The sequence below is a fragment of the Leopardus geoffroyi genome, chromosome B4, assembly GCF_018350155.1.
Source record: "Leopardus geoffroyi isolate Oge1 chromosome B4, O.geoffroyi_Oge1_pat1.0, whole genome shotgun sequence".
NCBI lineage: Eukaryota > Metazoa > Chordata > Mammalia > Carnivora > Felidae > Leopardus > Leopardus geoffroyi.
In genome coordinates, this window is record NC_059341.1 from 4,989,536 (window position 1) to 5,005,743 (window position 16,208).

General features: G+C 42.6%; 1 protein-coding gene across 1 annotated transcript in view; it reads right to left on the minus strand.

Moving 5' to 3' along the window:
- GDI2 (GDP dissociation inhibitor 2) overlaps positions 1-16,208 on the minus strand; it is a 34,606-nt gene that overhangs the window by 1,519 nt on the left and 16,879 nt on the right. Inside the window, exons 5-8 of the mRNA XM_045464138.1 lie at positions 8,857-9,055; positions 8,490-8,621; positions 2,507-2,606; positions 1,190-1,361 (exon numbers count right to left, since the gene is read on the minus strand). Coding sequence (XP_045320094.1) covers positions 1,190-1,361; positions 2,507-2,606; positions 8,490-8,621; positions 8,857-9,055 — 603 coding nt within the window. The remainder of the gene's footprint in view (positions 1-1,189; positions 1,362-2,506; positions 2,607-8,489; positions 8,622-8,856; positions 9,056-16,208) is intronic.

Sequence of the window (16,208 nt, forward strand, 5' to 3'; positions counted from 1 at the left end):
CATGTATCTCCTCGAGGTGTGCGTTTAAAATTGCTTGGGACTGACCAGATCTTCTAGGCAAACCGGGTCATACACAAAAGTCTGCAAGTATCCAGCGACTTCTAGCCCACTGGACAGTAAGGACACGCGGAGCCGTGAACCGCCAGGCTCAGGAGGTTTCTTTTCCCGGCTCTGCTACGGCTACCTACAGAGCCTCACAAAGCAAACTGACCGCTCTGGGGTCATCTCCCTCTCCACGCCTTGCATTTAGAAAGGTTTATTAAGTACCGGTTTTTCATTTATTTATTAGGATAACAAAACTGCAAATCAGCATAAGCTATTCTTCGGTTGGCATAACAAACTCTGTAATTAGGGGCGCGTGGGTGGCTCTGTCAGTTAAGTGTCCGACGGGCTCAGGTCATGATCGCGTAACTCTTGAGTTCCAGCCCCGTGTCAGGCTCTGTGCTGACCGCTCGGAGCCTGGAGGCTGCTTTGGATTCTGTGTCTGTCTCTCTCTCTCAAAAATAAACATTAAAAAATAAACTCCTATAATTCTTCCCCGTGTCCCACTCAGTAGCTACTCATTTTCCAATGTACAAAATCATGACTGAGCTCCCTTTGCTCTTTCGAGACTTTCACAGACCCTGCGATCTGCTTGGGGCCTGTAAACATCCCTCTGTTCCAGTCATGACCTGTGATTCTGGTTGCTCCCATGGAAAAACAAACACAGCTCTTAATAGTGTGTTCAAAAGCTCCTAACTCCTTTTAAGTTGAAGATTCGATAAATATAAGCCTTAGGGCTTCTACCTGGAAGGAAGATGGAAAAAGGTAGGGGATGAAGACAGCTGCTTAGCACAAACAGCTCAGGAATTAACAATTTTAGAAGTGAGTCCTGATCTTCCTCAGAGTATTAGGCTGACAAATAATGTCAGCTAATGACAGAAACCTCCAGAGGCACATAATCACGGACACCACACTCCTCTAGTCCAGCCTCGATCCCTCATTCTAGACAAGCGCACAGGTCTAAGGCAGGGCTCTGGGACTCGTGTGCACCTTCCAGTGTGAGGATCCCTCACACCTTGTTTCTCATATGTAACCTAAAGTTTCTTCGCTATAACAGAGCAAATAAAATTAGGAATTTGGGACAAAACATGAAGCACATTATATTTAACAAAATCCTACAAACATCTGCTAGATCCTCAAAGCTCACCCGACTTCCGATTGACTTGGTTCTGGGGAATGATGATCTGGCAGGAGTTGGCATCGTTGGTGTTCTTGATGGGGTGGCTGAGGATGCAGATTACTCTGAGCACCTGGCCCACTTTTTCTACTCGGTCTTGGACGTAGCTGGGATCACAGATGAGCTGCTTACAGCGAGCAACCTGTCACAAAACGTGTAAGTAACATTTATAATATTTGGTGTCCACAATGTTTTTGATAGAAGGTTGACGCCCCTGTCCCTGGAGTAGAATCTGTGGCCCTCATAAGGTTAACCGTAACTATGGACAACTTAAAACTAGTTTTGCCAACAATCCCAACAGAGTCTCCTGGAACAGATCCGTGAATCCGAAGTCCTGTTCAAGTATTCGGCAACCTGGTGCACAGCCTTTAGAAGTACGTTTTAGAACTGCACAGACAGTTGGGTTAAACGGAATACTGTACCGGAGGCTGTCATCACAGGGGACTGTCCCCAGTAAGAAGTACATGTTCCGTAATTTCCTGAGAGGGAGCAGCCCTGAGAAACGAGATGAAACTCCGTGCTAACAAAGACTCTGAGATAGCAGATTATTTCCCAGAACCTCCCGTGCTGAAAGCACAAGACAGTTACCAAAGGTCTACAACAGTTAACGCTTCGTTCCGACGGCCACCTGGCGGGTGTCGATCACATGGTCCTAACCCACGGAAGACCATCAAGAACACCGAAGTAGGTCTCTATCCCCAGCTTTGGAGCAGTTCTCACTCCTTGTGAGGGCTGCCATTTCACAAAATACAAATGATCTGGCTGGCAGACCCATGGCATCAGCATCCCCTGAGAACTTGTAAGAAACCACAGGCCCACCACATCAGGATGTGCACGTTACGAGGAGTAACACAGGTTTGTGTGCAGTTCAAATTTGAGAAACACTGCACGAAACTCCACCTAGCCAACACCCAAATTCAATAATAAAGTCCTCAGTATCCACCAAGTCCAAACTCAACCAATAAATTATAAGCGGTACAAATAAAGCCAAATCTAAAGGAACACTCAGGAGACAGGCACCAACCTACACTACATAAATACAGACTACTTACCACTTAGACTTCATCCATAATGTCTATTTCCATCTGAAGCGCTAATCAACCCAAGAGGAAATAATACTTTTTAAGCACAACATCTTTAACTAGTCCTTAGTCATTACAAATGACAACCTGCCATAAAGAAACCACATGTAGTCTGGAATCTAGCATCAATGTCCATTCTACATTATGTTAAATAACATCTCCTTCAAAAAAAACATGGTATTTTTTAAATTGTAAAAGCTCTTACCTCTCCTTCAGATTTCACACCAATCACTTTTCCGTTTTGCACAATGATTTCCTCAATTGGCTTGTTGAGCATGTAGGTACCACCATAAATAGCACTTAGCCTAAAAAAATGTTTGAAATTATAATTTATAATTGTGTCCACGACTAAAGTCTCCTTTCTTAGATCTTTGTGAGTTACACAGGCAACGCATATCTGCTCACTTTCCTTCTAGAAGGTATTAGTTTAAAAGTCATTAAAGCAACAATTTACAAAATAGAGTCAAAACCATGAAGTCTCACATTCAGTCCTGAATGCCAAGTCCTTTTGAAGTGCTTATGATAATCCTCCAGCATATAAATAAAACTGAACTAAAAAAAACAAACAAAACCAATCAGGAGGCCCTGGAGAGTGACTAAAAAAGCAGACTGACACTGGAGAAGAGACTTGAAGGAACGAGCGAGACCCTTTGTGGTTCCTATGGCTCTCCCCGCGAAGGAACCCCTTTCTCCCCATCCCTGTAACAGTGCGGCTAGAACGAAGCAGAAAGCCAGCAGTCTTACTGATTCAAGGTGCCACAGGACAGAATCTAGGGCTGTCAAAGGAGATGAAAATTGTGGGAGGAAATCCACAAAAGGGCAGCCACCAAATCTATAAAATCTCTTCAAATTGTTAACTAACTCTGGAAGTGCTTGTACCTGAGAGATTCCAAGAAATCCAGCAAAAGCAACAGCCAGAAGGCGAAAAGAGCGGAACCGAGCTTATAGCTGAGGGCCTTAAGGACAAATGGGTTTGAAGTCTGAAACTGCCACATTAGAGAGCTTGGTCTATGTACATCTTGAGCTTTCCACTGTAAACCCCAGGAGGATCACACCTCATCACAGCAGGACTAAAGGTTAAGCCAAAGACACACACACACACACACAAAACACGCCCTCCCCATCCAACAAAGTGTCAACTCAAGCCTCAAAAGTTCAAGGTGCCTGGCCAATAATTTAACTACCCACTTGAGCAAAAATCGACACTCTTCAGAGAAAGAATCCAGCATCTCTAAGACGTGCCAATCAATGTGTCTAGTCTGCAATCCACTATCACCAGACATGTGAAGAGACAAACTGTGACCCAAAGTAAAGATTTCGGGAAAAGCAATCGATACAGATGCCCAGATTACCTACCGATGTTAACATATACAGGGGTAAAAGGCCACTATTATGTATACATTCAAGGACAAACATCCTCATTCAAACAGACATTCAAGAACACATTATTAGCACAGGGCCACCTGCCTGGGTGGCTCAGTCGGTTACACGTCCAACTCTGGATTTCAGCTCAGATCACAATCTCACGGTTTGTGAAACTGAGCCCCTCACTGGGCTCTGTGCTGACAGTGCAGCCTGCTTGGGTTCATTCTCTCCCCCTCTCTCTCTGCCCCTCCCCCACTTGTTCTCGTTCTCTCTCTCTCTCAAAATAAACTTAAAAGAAGATTAGTATAAATGTATCCAGTAGGATCAAAATAAGTAAACAGAATCTCATAAAAAAAAAAAAAAAAACTATACTTAAAAAACTAGAAATTCTACATATAGAAAGTACAGTACCAGAAAACAAAGTTAAAACTCACTGACTGGGATTCATAGGCTTTTGGAAATAACAAAAAAGGGAGCCTGTGAACTTGAAGACAAATCAATAGGCATTATCCAATATGAAGCATGGAGAGAACAAAAGTTCAAAAAAAAAAAAAAAAAAAGCAAAGAGTCTCAGTGACCTGTTGAAGTAATACCAAGCATCCAACATGCACGGAATTGGGTGTCCCAGAAGGAGAGAAAGAGGAAATGGGACGAAACATCTGAAGAGGACAATTCTAAAATTCCCAATTTGATATACACGATTAACTCACACATCCAAGCAGTTCAGCAAATCCCCACGCAAAACCACGCACAGGCGAATCCTAGCGAGACCGCCAAAAACCAGAAAGAATCTTGCAAGCAGCCAGAGGGAAAGACCCCATTCCACACAGCGACACAGCGACCGAGGACAGGGCGGCCACCTTCTCAGCAGGAACAGCAGACACGAGTGAGGGAGCCGCAGCTGTCACGTGCGGAAGGAAAAAATCTCAAGCCGACAAACATCCTTCAAAAATGAAGGTGACAGAATACTTTCAGAGCGATGCCAGCAGAGACCCCTCACCAGCTGACCCGAACTACAAGAATGCCACAGAAGGGCTGGACAGAGAGGTCACCACATGGAAACAAGGATTTACAAGAAGAGCAACACGGATGGTAACGTGGTAAAATGATTACTGTTCCTTCTCTCCGCTTTACACTGTTTAGTGCAGAACTTGTAACACTGCACTGTGGAGTTTAGTAAGTAGACGTAAATTACAGGCAACAAGAGCACTAAGGAGAACGGACTAAAGGTGTTGCGAAGCAGTTCTATCTTATGCAAAGTAGCACAATATCCACCCCAAACAAACTGATAAAGGATGCACATGATAATTTGCAGAGCACTAAAAAGTAAAAATAAAGAGGCATGGCTACAAAACCAGTATAGGGATTAATCTGGAATGGTAAAAAAAAGACTTGATTAATCCAAAAAGAGAAAAGAACAGAAGCGGGATAGAAACAGATGGGAGGAAAAAGGAAAACAAGCAACAGATCCACTCCCAGCCATATCAATAATTAAATATACATAAACTGAACCAATCCCATTAAAGGCCAAGGTTGTCATACTAGATAAAAAAGCAATATTCAACCATATGCTGTCTCTAAGAGACTCACTTCAGTATAAAAACAAAGTATGAAAGTAAAAGAATGGGGAAAAAATATAAACAGGAAGCAAGCTGGAAAGGTTGTATTTAGCATGAGACAAATCAGAAACGAGTCTCACCTTGTTAAAGAACTCTACGTGTATGAAGTACGAACTGACAGCACTAAAGTGAGAAATAAGGAAATCCACTCTCTTGGTGGAAGACTCCCTCTCAGTAACAGAACTCGAAAAAGAACCCGGAAGAACACACGTGCGAGCAGCTCTCCCAGCTACCCTTACCGCGCACTGAGCCCAACACACAGCGGATGTACGTTCCTTTTTCAAGGGCGCACTCATTCACCAAAATACATCGTTTATTTGACCATAAATTAGGCCTTAATTTCAAAGATTAAAATTTTACAAGTTTATTCTCTGATCATCGCGGAACTGCATTAGATAGGAGTAGCAATACGCTATTTAGGAAAATCTCAAAATGTTTAGCAATTAAACACTACCCTTTCAAGTAACCCAAGGATCAAAGAAGAAAAACAGGAAAGATAGGGTACCATTCTGAATAATACATATTTAGAGAGAAACTTTAAGACTTTTTAAAATCCTCATGTTAGAGAAGGAAAGTGAAAATCAATGATCTGTTTCAATGTTAAACAGCTAGAAGAGGGACACCTGGATGGCTTCAGTCGGTTAAGCGTCCGACTCTCGGTTTTGGCTCAGGTCACGATCTCACAGTTTGTGAGTTCTGGCCCCGTGTCACGACCCACGCTCTCAGCACAGAGCCTGCTTGGGATTCTCCCCCTCCCTCTCTGTCTCTCTGCCCCTACCCCACTTGTGCTCATGCACTCGCTTTTTCTCAAAAATAAATTTAAAAAAAATTCAAGAATTCATTTGAAATGGTCAAATTTCTTGTAACACAACTGATGAAATAAGAAACAGGACATTTGAGTAGCCTCATTTTCAATTCCTATGTGTGTTTACACACACATACACACACTTGCAAATTAAATCCAACAATAAATTAGAAGAAAAATACATCATGAAGTGTTGTTTCCCCTGGGAATGCAAGGTTAGTTTAATATCCAAAAAATAAATCTGTAGTTCACCATAGTAACAGCATAAAAAGAAAACCTGCATTATTAACTCAATGTCAATATCCATTCATAATAAAACTCTCAGCAAGCCAAGAAAGAGGAATTAATTTCAACAAAGCCACCTATAAAAACCCTATAGAAAACATTTAATAATAAATAAAGCAAGGATGTCCATTGTCACCAGCAAAGAACTTTACTTTTTTTTATGTTTATTTATTTATTTTGAGAGACCGAGCACGCCAGTGGGGGAGAAGCTGAGAGAGAGGGAGACAGAGAATCCCAAGCATCTCCGTGCTGACAGCGCAGAGTCTGACGTGGGGTTCAGACTCACAAACCATGAGACCATGACCTGAGCAGAAATCGAGAGACATATGCTTAACTGACTGAGCCACCCAGGTATTCCACCAGCAAACAACTGTAAAATAAACTGGAAATAATTTCATTAACAGCAGCATCTAAATAACTTATTTGTGAATAACTGAACAAGAAAGGTGCTCAATCTCTACAACGAAAGCTACAAACACTGCTCCAAGAAAACCTAATACACGGAGAGAGCACGCTCACGGACTGCAAAACTCCACATTAAGATACTTTAAACTCAACTGCGATGAAAACCTCAGCGTTTTTTTTCTAGAAATTGACAAGCTGTTCTAAAAATGTATGTAGACACGCAAAGGACCTACCGAAGAGCCAAAACAATGTTGGAAAAGAACAAAACTGGAGCTGACTTCCATTACTTGATTTCAAGACTTCACATAAAACTACACTAATGAGGATGCTGTGGCAACAGCATAAGAAACATAAACCTATGGAACAAAACCGATACGTATCTGTGACCAACCGATTTGCCACAAAGGCACCAACACAGCTGGAAAAGAAAGTGTTTTCAACAAATGGTGCCAGAACAGCTAAACATCAGTGTGGAAAGATACGAACTTCAAGCCATACCTCACCTCATACACCGACATTATTTTACAATGAATGAAAAATTTAAACATAAAGCTAAAACCATAAAGTTTCCAGAAGAAGACATCAGACCCTATCTTTGTGCTGAGGCAGGCAAAGCTTTCTTAGATAGCACCGAGTAAGCAGTAAACACAGCCAAAAATCTGGATATACTATCAAAATTTAAAACTTGCACTTATCAGAAGAGAAGCCATTCACTGGGAGGAAGCACGTATAATACGGACTTCTGACAGAGACCCGCTGCCAGAATACAAGATCTCCCACAAATCAGCAAGAGGAGAGGCAACCCAACGAACGTTTAAAAACGTGCAAAAAGACGCCAACGCCACAAAAGTATACAAATGGCCAGGGGATCAACACTAGTTCTCAGGAAATGCAAATTAAAGCCCAATGAGACAGCATTTCACACGTACGTGGGTAAAACCGGGAAGCCTGACGACACGAAGTGCGGACAAGGAAGCGGGGGCGACAAGAACTCGCACGGGCTGCGGAGCGTATAGACGGCACGACCGCTCCGGCGAGGGGCTTGGCCGCGTCTCCTGGAGTCAAACGTACACTTTCCGGGTCAGCCGGCGGTGCCGCTCCCGGACACTTACCCAAGAGCAACGACACCCTATGTCCACAGGAACTTTTACACGGAAGTCCATCGTAGTTTCGGTCAGAATACCCCCCAAAGTGAAAACAACCCAGACGCCCACTCACAGGAAATTGTGCCGTATCTGTGTTTTTCATATAATGGAAAACTACTCAGTATTTTTAAAACGAACTAAAATACATGCCTCGACACAGATGAACCTCAAACAGATCAGGAAGCAAAACCCAGACACAAGCGAGTACATATTCTGTTACTCCCTTTATATGAACTTCCAGAACAGGCACAAGTCAGGTACGGTGACAGAGCGCACGGCGTGGGGGTGATGGCCGTTGAGGCGGTGGCAGGGGGACTTCCCGGACCAAAGGTTTTCTTCTCTTGATTGTCGCGTTGGTTACACAGGTCTGACGGCAAACTAATTTTTTAACTGTAGATGGGCGGTTTCATTATGTGTAAATCTTATGACAATAAAAATAGAAAGCATCTCCTGGCTCCCAGACCTCTCACCTCATCGCTCACGACCACGTGTCACGCACCCCCGCTGAAGAGGGGACCCGGAGTCACCGGGGTGTCGGCAATCAGGGCAGCGACGGGCACTCACCTTGCAAATCCCTGGGGCAGTTCTCCAAGGCCATAGAGAGGGTAAAGGTACGGGCTTTTGCCGTATCTTGCCAGAGACTCGCTGTAAAGTTTAATCCTACTGATGGTTTCACAGCATGGTTGATCTAAATAGCTAGAAATAAGGAAATAAATATTAGAAAATAAATACTCAAAGTGTTTTTTCTGAAGTGATTTCATTTCCCTACTTTCCTATTTTACGGAAAAGTTTCCATACCACTAATTTATAGCTAGAGGCTTTCATAATATAACACGGTTATCTTTGTTTTGTTAGAATTTTCATTTTGGAGAAGTGAGAAATTCAGCGACAGTTTCAAGAAAAATACAAATCTAAAATGCAAAAAACTTACTCATCGGTTCTGTAAAGTGCCAGGGCATGGCCCGTAAAATCTATGACATCTTGTCCCAAGTCAAATTTCTTGTACACATCTCGCATCGCAGTCTTCATAGGATCGATGCCCTCAAAAGTCCTGGGATCTTTTTCGTCAAAGTTGGCAACATACACTAGGAATTTTCTGAAGCGACGTTTTTCAAACAGTCCCATTAAGCCTAAAGAATTTGTCAAAAAGCAAACACTGACACTAGGACTCTGAGGAAAAAGAGAGCGTGAGAGGCAAGCTGAAACATGCCACGTTATTATCTGAGGCTCTGCTAATGCAACGTGAGACTTAAGACACCGGAGCTCAGACAACACGGCTTCTACCTCCACTACCCTTTAAAATAAACCGACATAATGACAACAGATCAGTCATTAAGTCTTCAATTTTACAATTACAAGTAATTATAACCAGTACTTAACTAAAGGTAATATGCGTAATCGTGTCTCTCATCAGGCACAAGGTGAACAGGACCCCGAAAAACTATCCTTCACCAGGGCATCCACCCGAATGTCCTCCTCTGGACAACTGTGACCTCTACTCAGCCAACTGCCTAAAACTCTGAATGTTCTTCCTTTATCCTGTGTGCTACGATTCCCTCTAGAATTTCACAGAAAAGATGATTATGCTGCCAATCACTTACTTCAATAAACTCCTAGATAATCAGCCACTTTTCACACTAAAATAAAGATGAGGAGACAGGTATAAACTACTAGTTTCTAAACCCTCAGCTCTCTTACCAGTCAGTATTCCTTCTAGAGTATACAGCTTCTAGAAAGACAAGACCTTCTTCCCCTTTCCTAAACCATATGTATGGCTACCTTAAAAAACAATAAACTCTCGGGCACCTGGCAGGCTCAGTCAGTAGAACGTGGGACTCTTGATCTCGGGGTTGAGATCGAACCCCACACTGGGTGTGGAATGCTTTATCAAGAGGCTGGAGAAGACCTGTTCAATACCACTCAGGAGCAGGGTATTTTCCCACAAACTAAATATGGGGAAGTATCAAGAAAATGTAAATACTAGTTTCAGAGTGCACATTTTAACATTATGATCAGTAAATACTCTGGAAAACCACAGAAACCTGGTAAGAGATAGTTTTGTTTTGTTTTTTTAAACGTTTATTTAGTTTTGACAGAGAGCACACAAGTGGGATAGGGGCAGAGAGAGAGAGGGGGGGCCATAGGATCCAGAGCAGGCTCTACGCTGACAGCAGTCCTGATGCGGGGCTCAAACTCATCCGACTGAGCCTCCGAGGTGCCCCCAAGAAATGGATTCTTAAGTCACATGATGGCAAATGTCCTGAGGATTAGCTACTGGACTCTGATCTACAAATTCCAAACACAGATTCAGAGTCTGTGGTAGGGGCTAAAATCAAACATTTAACCATTCTGCACAGGGCACCTGGGTGGCTCAAGTCGGTTAAGCATCTGACTTCAGCTCAGGTCACGATCTCACGGTTTGTGGTTTCGAGCCCCATGTCGGGCTCTGTGCTGACAGCTCAGAGCCTGGAGTCTGCTTCAGATTCTGTGTCTCCCTCTCTCTCTGCCCCTCCCCTGCTTGTGATGTCTGTCTCTCTCAAAAATAAACATTAAAAAAAAAATTAAAATGTTTTGCAAAGGCAGTTTACTGAAATTACTTAAAAATAAAATCTTTAAAAAAATAAAAAATAAGGGGCACCTGAGTGGCTCAGTAGGTTAAGCGTCTCACTTCAGCTCAGGTCATGATCTCTCACTTTGTGAGTTCAAGCCCCGCGTCAGGCTCTGTGCTGACAGCTCGGAGCCTGGAGCCTGCTTCGGATTCTGGGTCTCCCTCGCTCTCTGCCCCTCCCCCACTGGCACTCTCTCATGCGCACTCTCTCAAAAATAAACGTTAAAAATTTTTTAAATAAATAAATAATAAAAGCAATAAAGTCCCATTGAACAGCGTACTACTTTGATATTTTGAGTATTATTTTCCCCAAGACTATCGTCAAAACAAACAAAACTAAAAATTAAAATGGTCTTGAGGTTATTAATGACAGCTGACTACACTTAACATTTTAAAATTGTACTTACGGGGTGCCTGGGTGGCTCAGTCGATTAAGCAGCCGATCGGCTCAGGTCAGGATCTCACAGTTCGTGAGTTTGAGCCCCACATCAGGCTCTGCGCTGACAGTGCAGAGCCTTCTGAGGATTCTCTCTGTCCCTCCCCCTCTTGGGCACTCTCTCTCGCTCTTTCCCCCTCTTAAAATGAATAAATAAAACTTATAAAAAAATAAACTAATGGGACAGGGGCACCTGGCACTGGCTGGCTCAGTCAGTAGAACATGCAACCCTTGATCTTAGGGCCGCACACTTGAGCCCCACGTTGGGTGTGAGCTTACTTGCAAAGAACGAATAAATTTTTAAAAATCATAAAATTAAAAAATGGGACAGAATGCACATACAGTAAAAGTTAAGGCTGAAAAGAGATACCCTGTGACCACATCAGCACCACACTTCTGTTTCGTTGTCAGGGGTGAAAATAAGATAGCCAATAGAAGACAGTCCAATTTGCAGCCGCTTCTCTGACGATGCCTTCGTTCCCTGATCACACTAAAACTGTGCCCTCCCCCACCTCCCTTCATCTTTCTGCACAGCATTACCACCAACGGATACACTTGCCTTATTTATTTATAGCCTGTCTCCCAATGTAAGCTCAATAACAAAGTATTTTTTATTTTCCCCTTCTGTTGAACCTTCCCTGCCCGAAACCTAGAAGGGCACCTGGCACGTTAAGAAGTGCTCCCCACTCAATCCACACAATGTCTGATGAGAGCAAATGTAACACAGGTCAACTTGTTCACGTACTGGATATACAATATAGAAGAAAAAATGTTCAACCATAACATAAACGGGCTAGAAAAAAATCCTTTTCCAAAATACTCAGTTTCCAGAACACTGTTTGAATATCATTTCAAAGACTGTAAATACTGTTCTACTTTCTTTCACTTTCACACTGAGGTTTCTTTCCAAAAATTACACTTACATCAAGACTTTTAAAATACAAAAAGCTACAATATCCAGAACAGTTTTAAGACAATAAATACAAGCTTTGCAATTGGCTAACAGGTATAAAATTTGATCACAGAGAATGAGAAGAATATTGTTAAAGTGTCCATACTACCCAAAGCAATCTACAAATTCAATGAAATCCCTATCAAAAATTCAGCAGCATTTTTCACAGAACTAGCATAATACTAAAATCTGTACAAAACTACAAAAGACCCTGAACAGCCAAAGCAATCTGAAGACAGACAAAGCTAGATTTCAAGATTTACAACAAAACTCTAAGAATCAAACAGTATAGTACTGGCACAAAAAGAGAAAAAGAGATCAGTGGAACAGGACAGTGAGCACAGAAATAAAGCCACACCTTTATGAAGAACTAATCTATGTCAATAGATGCAAGAATATCCAGCAGGGGGAAGACAGTCTAGTCTCTTCAACAAATGGTGCTGGGAAAACGGGACGGCAACACGCAGAAGAATGAACCCGGACCACGCACAAACACCACCACAAACATAAACTCAAAATGGATTAAAGATCTAAACGTGAGACAGGAATCCATAAAACTCCTAGAAGAAAACATAGGCAGTAATTTCTTACTGACATTAGCCATAGCAACAGTTCTCTACATGTTGGACTTCACCAAAATAAAAAAGCTTTTGCCCAGCGAAAGAAACCATCAATGAAACAAAAAGGCAACCTACTGAATGGGAGAAAATTATTTGCAAATGATATACCTGATAAGGGGCTAATACCCAAAATACATAAAGAACTTACACAACTCAACACCAAAAAAACAAAAAAAAACAAACTTCTGATAAAAAATGTGCACAAGACCTGAATAGATCTTTTCCCATAAAGGACCTACAGATGGCAAACAAACACAAGAAAAGATGCCCAACATCAGTAATCATCAGGGATACGCAGATCAAAACTGCAATGAGATCTTGCCATTTGCAACAACATGGACGGACCTAGAGAGTCTGATGCTACGTGAAGTCAGAGAAAGACAAATACCAGATGATCTCCCTCATATGTGGAATATAAAAAACAAAATAAATAAACTGACAGAAAAGCAGAAACAGACCCACAAATACAGAAAACTGATGGCTGTCAGGGGTGGAGGGGATGGGAGGCTGGGCCAAGTGTGTGAAGGCGACTGGGAGGTACAGGCTTGCGGCTGTGGAACGTACATGTCACAGCGATGAAAGACACGAGCCAGGGAAGAGTCACTGGTGCTGTACGAGCACCGTGCGGTGACAGGCGGTGGCTGCACTTGCGGTGGGCGCAGCACAGACCTGCTGAATCACTATGCTGCGCGCCTACGACAACGATGTGTGACAACTACACTTCCATTAAAAAAGAATCTGAATTCTTCAATGGAATTTTTGACAAAGAGAGAGTAGAATTCACGTCGAAACAACACTCCTAAAGTAGAGGACACCACAGAGAATCCTCACGGTGGGCGTACATGCCCTCACTCCACACCCCTAGCTGGGTCCCACAGCAGACACGTCCCCTGCAGACAGCCACGGCCCTGAGAGCCCCTCAGCGCTGCAATGGTAAAGGTGATCTGCTGTCAAAGGTGCTCTATAGAGGGGCGCCTGGGTGGCCCAGCCCATCAAGAGTCCAACTCGATTTCGGCTCAGGGCGTGATCCCAGGGTCCTGGGATGGAGCCCCGCGTCAGGCTCCACGCTGTGGCAGAGCTCGCGTGAGGTTCTCTCTCTCCCTGTCCCTCTCTAAAAAATTTTTAAAGATAAATTAAAAAAAAAAAAAAAAGAAAAAAGAAAAAGAAGGTACTCTACATAAATAGATGGCTCGCTGCAGTTAAGAGTGAAAATAAAGATTTAAGTGAAGAAAGAAGACTTTGCCAGACACATTTCAAAGCCGTTCATGAAAACTTCTCCAAACATTTCTGAATATGTATGTTCAACATTACTTCAGAAATCAAAGATACACCTGTCATGTCACTGTTTGATTAACATAATGCTTGACCAATCAACAGGTATTTACTGGAACCTTAAGGTTTTACTTGATATCATCAACTGCCACAAGAACAGTGTACACGGCTCCTAAAAAGCCAACGTAAACTCAGGTGACATTAACAGTAACACACTCTAGAAAAGAAACAGTCTCAGGGACACTGAGCGAGCAGACGACACCTGGAGTACTTTGTCTAGTCTGGCTGCCACACAATTACACACAGGCTAATCTTGACAAATCAGAATTTCCACAGAAAAGTGGCAAAGTGGCATATTATATGAGAAAAAACTGGGATGGAAACTAGCAATGTTTAGCGTTAAAAAAAAAAAAGGACTACAGAGTATATGATACTTGTTAAAATATCTTTTAAAAATCTGTATTTTTGGGGCGCCTGGGTGGCGCAGTCGGTGAAGCGTCCGACTTCAGCCAGGTCACGATCTCGCGGTCCGTGAGTTCGAGCCCCGCGTCGGGCTCTGGGCTGATGGCTCAGAGCCTGGAGCCTGTTTCCGATTCTGTGTCTCCCTCTCTCTCTGCCCCTCCCCCGTTCATGCTGTCTCTCTCTGTCCCAAAAATAAATAAACATTGAAAAAAAAAATTAAAAAAAAAAAAAAATCTGTATTTTTATACTCTATGGAATATACGTTGAGAGTGCAGGGTCCTAGATAGAGTCAGACAAATCTGGCCTCACACCAGTTCTATCAGTCATGAGCTCTACTTCGAGCTTTTCTTTCACACCTGTGTACCTGTAAAAGATAGTTTTCCCATCTGTAAAATAAAGACAGCAGCACCCACATCTCACAGAGTGACAGCAAAGGGCTATAGAAAGTTAGACAACACCTCTGAGGTACTTGGTACGCGCATGCCTGTACATAATGTCCAAACACGCTAGCTATTAAAATGATAAATTGTTCTTTTTCATCTTTCTACTGAACTTCCCCACTTCTACAACTTTCCTCATCCCATTCACTGTGCCCAGAATTTTCTTCTTAAATGTCTATTTTTGAGAGAGAGCAAGCGGGCACTGGCGGGGGAGGGGGGGGGGCAGACAGAGGATCTGAGGCAGGTTCTGTGCTGACAGAGAGCCCGATGCAGGGCTCAAACTCAGGAACAAGGAGATCATGACCTGAGCGAAAGTCGGACACTTAACTGACTGAGCCACCCAGAACCCCCTGCCGAGTATTTTCCTGCCTGCCATTTTGATTTCAAGATCCTACTCATTAATAGAAAGCCAGTTGCTGTTAAGGTAGAGATCTGGTAAAAATTCATAAAACTGTACACTAAAACAGGTATATTCTACTGTATGTAAATTATACCTCAATAAATCCAACCACAAAAATAGATACATAAACATATTTGCTTATTTTTGGAAAAAGAAACAGGAGAACGATAAACCAGAGGGGCACCCGAGGGGCGCAGTCAGTTAAGCAGCTGACTCCTGGTTTCAGCTCAAGTCGTGATCTCAGGGTCATGAGTTCGAGGGCCTCGTTGGACTCTGCACTGACAGCACGGATTCTCTCTCCCTCTCTCTCTGACCGTCCCCTGCTCATACTCATGTTCACATTCGCTCTCTCTTCTCTCTCTCAAAAAAAAAAAAAAAAAAAAAAAAAAAAAGAAAGGGGCATCTGGGTGGCTCAGTGAGTTGAGCATCTGAGTCTTGGTTTCAGCTCGGGTCATGAGGTCATAGTTCAAGCCTCACATGGCACTCTGCACGGATAGCACAGATACTGCTTGGGATTCTCACCACTCTCTCTCTATCCACCTACCCCCTCACAATAAATAAACTTTAAAAGAAAGAAAAAAAAGAAAAACCAAAAACAAAAATGACCATCAAGGTAGAAGGACTGGAGTAGAACAGAAGAAGACTCTAAATTACATCTTCTGAATTTTGACTTTCGAGGCATATAAATTTTTACATATTTGAAAAAATCAAATCAGAAAGAGAAAAACAGAACTGCCAGAAGGTAAGTCCTTCAATCTGTGTTCAATAAAGGAGGTAACTAAAGCAATTAACATATGTAAGAGCTCAAAGAGAGAATAAAAATTTAGAATACAAAGTTTAAGATACTCTTCAAACTGCTGAACTCTTACTTCTATGAAAACATGTTATTTAGATAAAACTGTCATTTAGAATAATTTCTAACCCATGATTACGCCACTAATTCAGCTTTATTTTTATTTGTGTTTAATGTTTGTTTATTTTTGAGAGAGAGAGAGAGAGAGAGTGTGTTGAGTGGGGGAGAGGCAGAGAGAGAGGGAGACACAGAATCTGAAGCAGGCTCCAGGCTCTGAGCTGTCAGCACAGAGCCCGACAC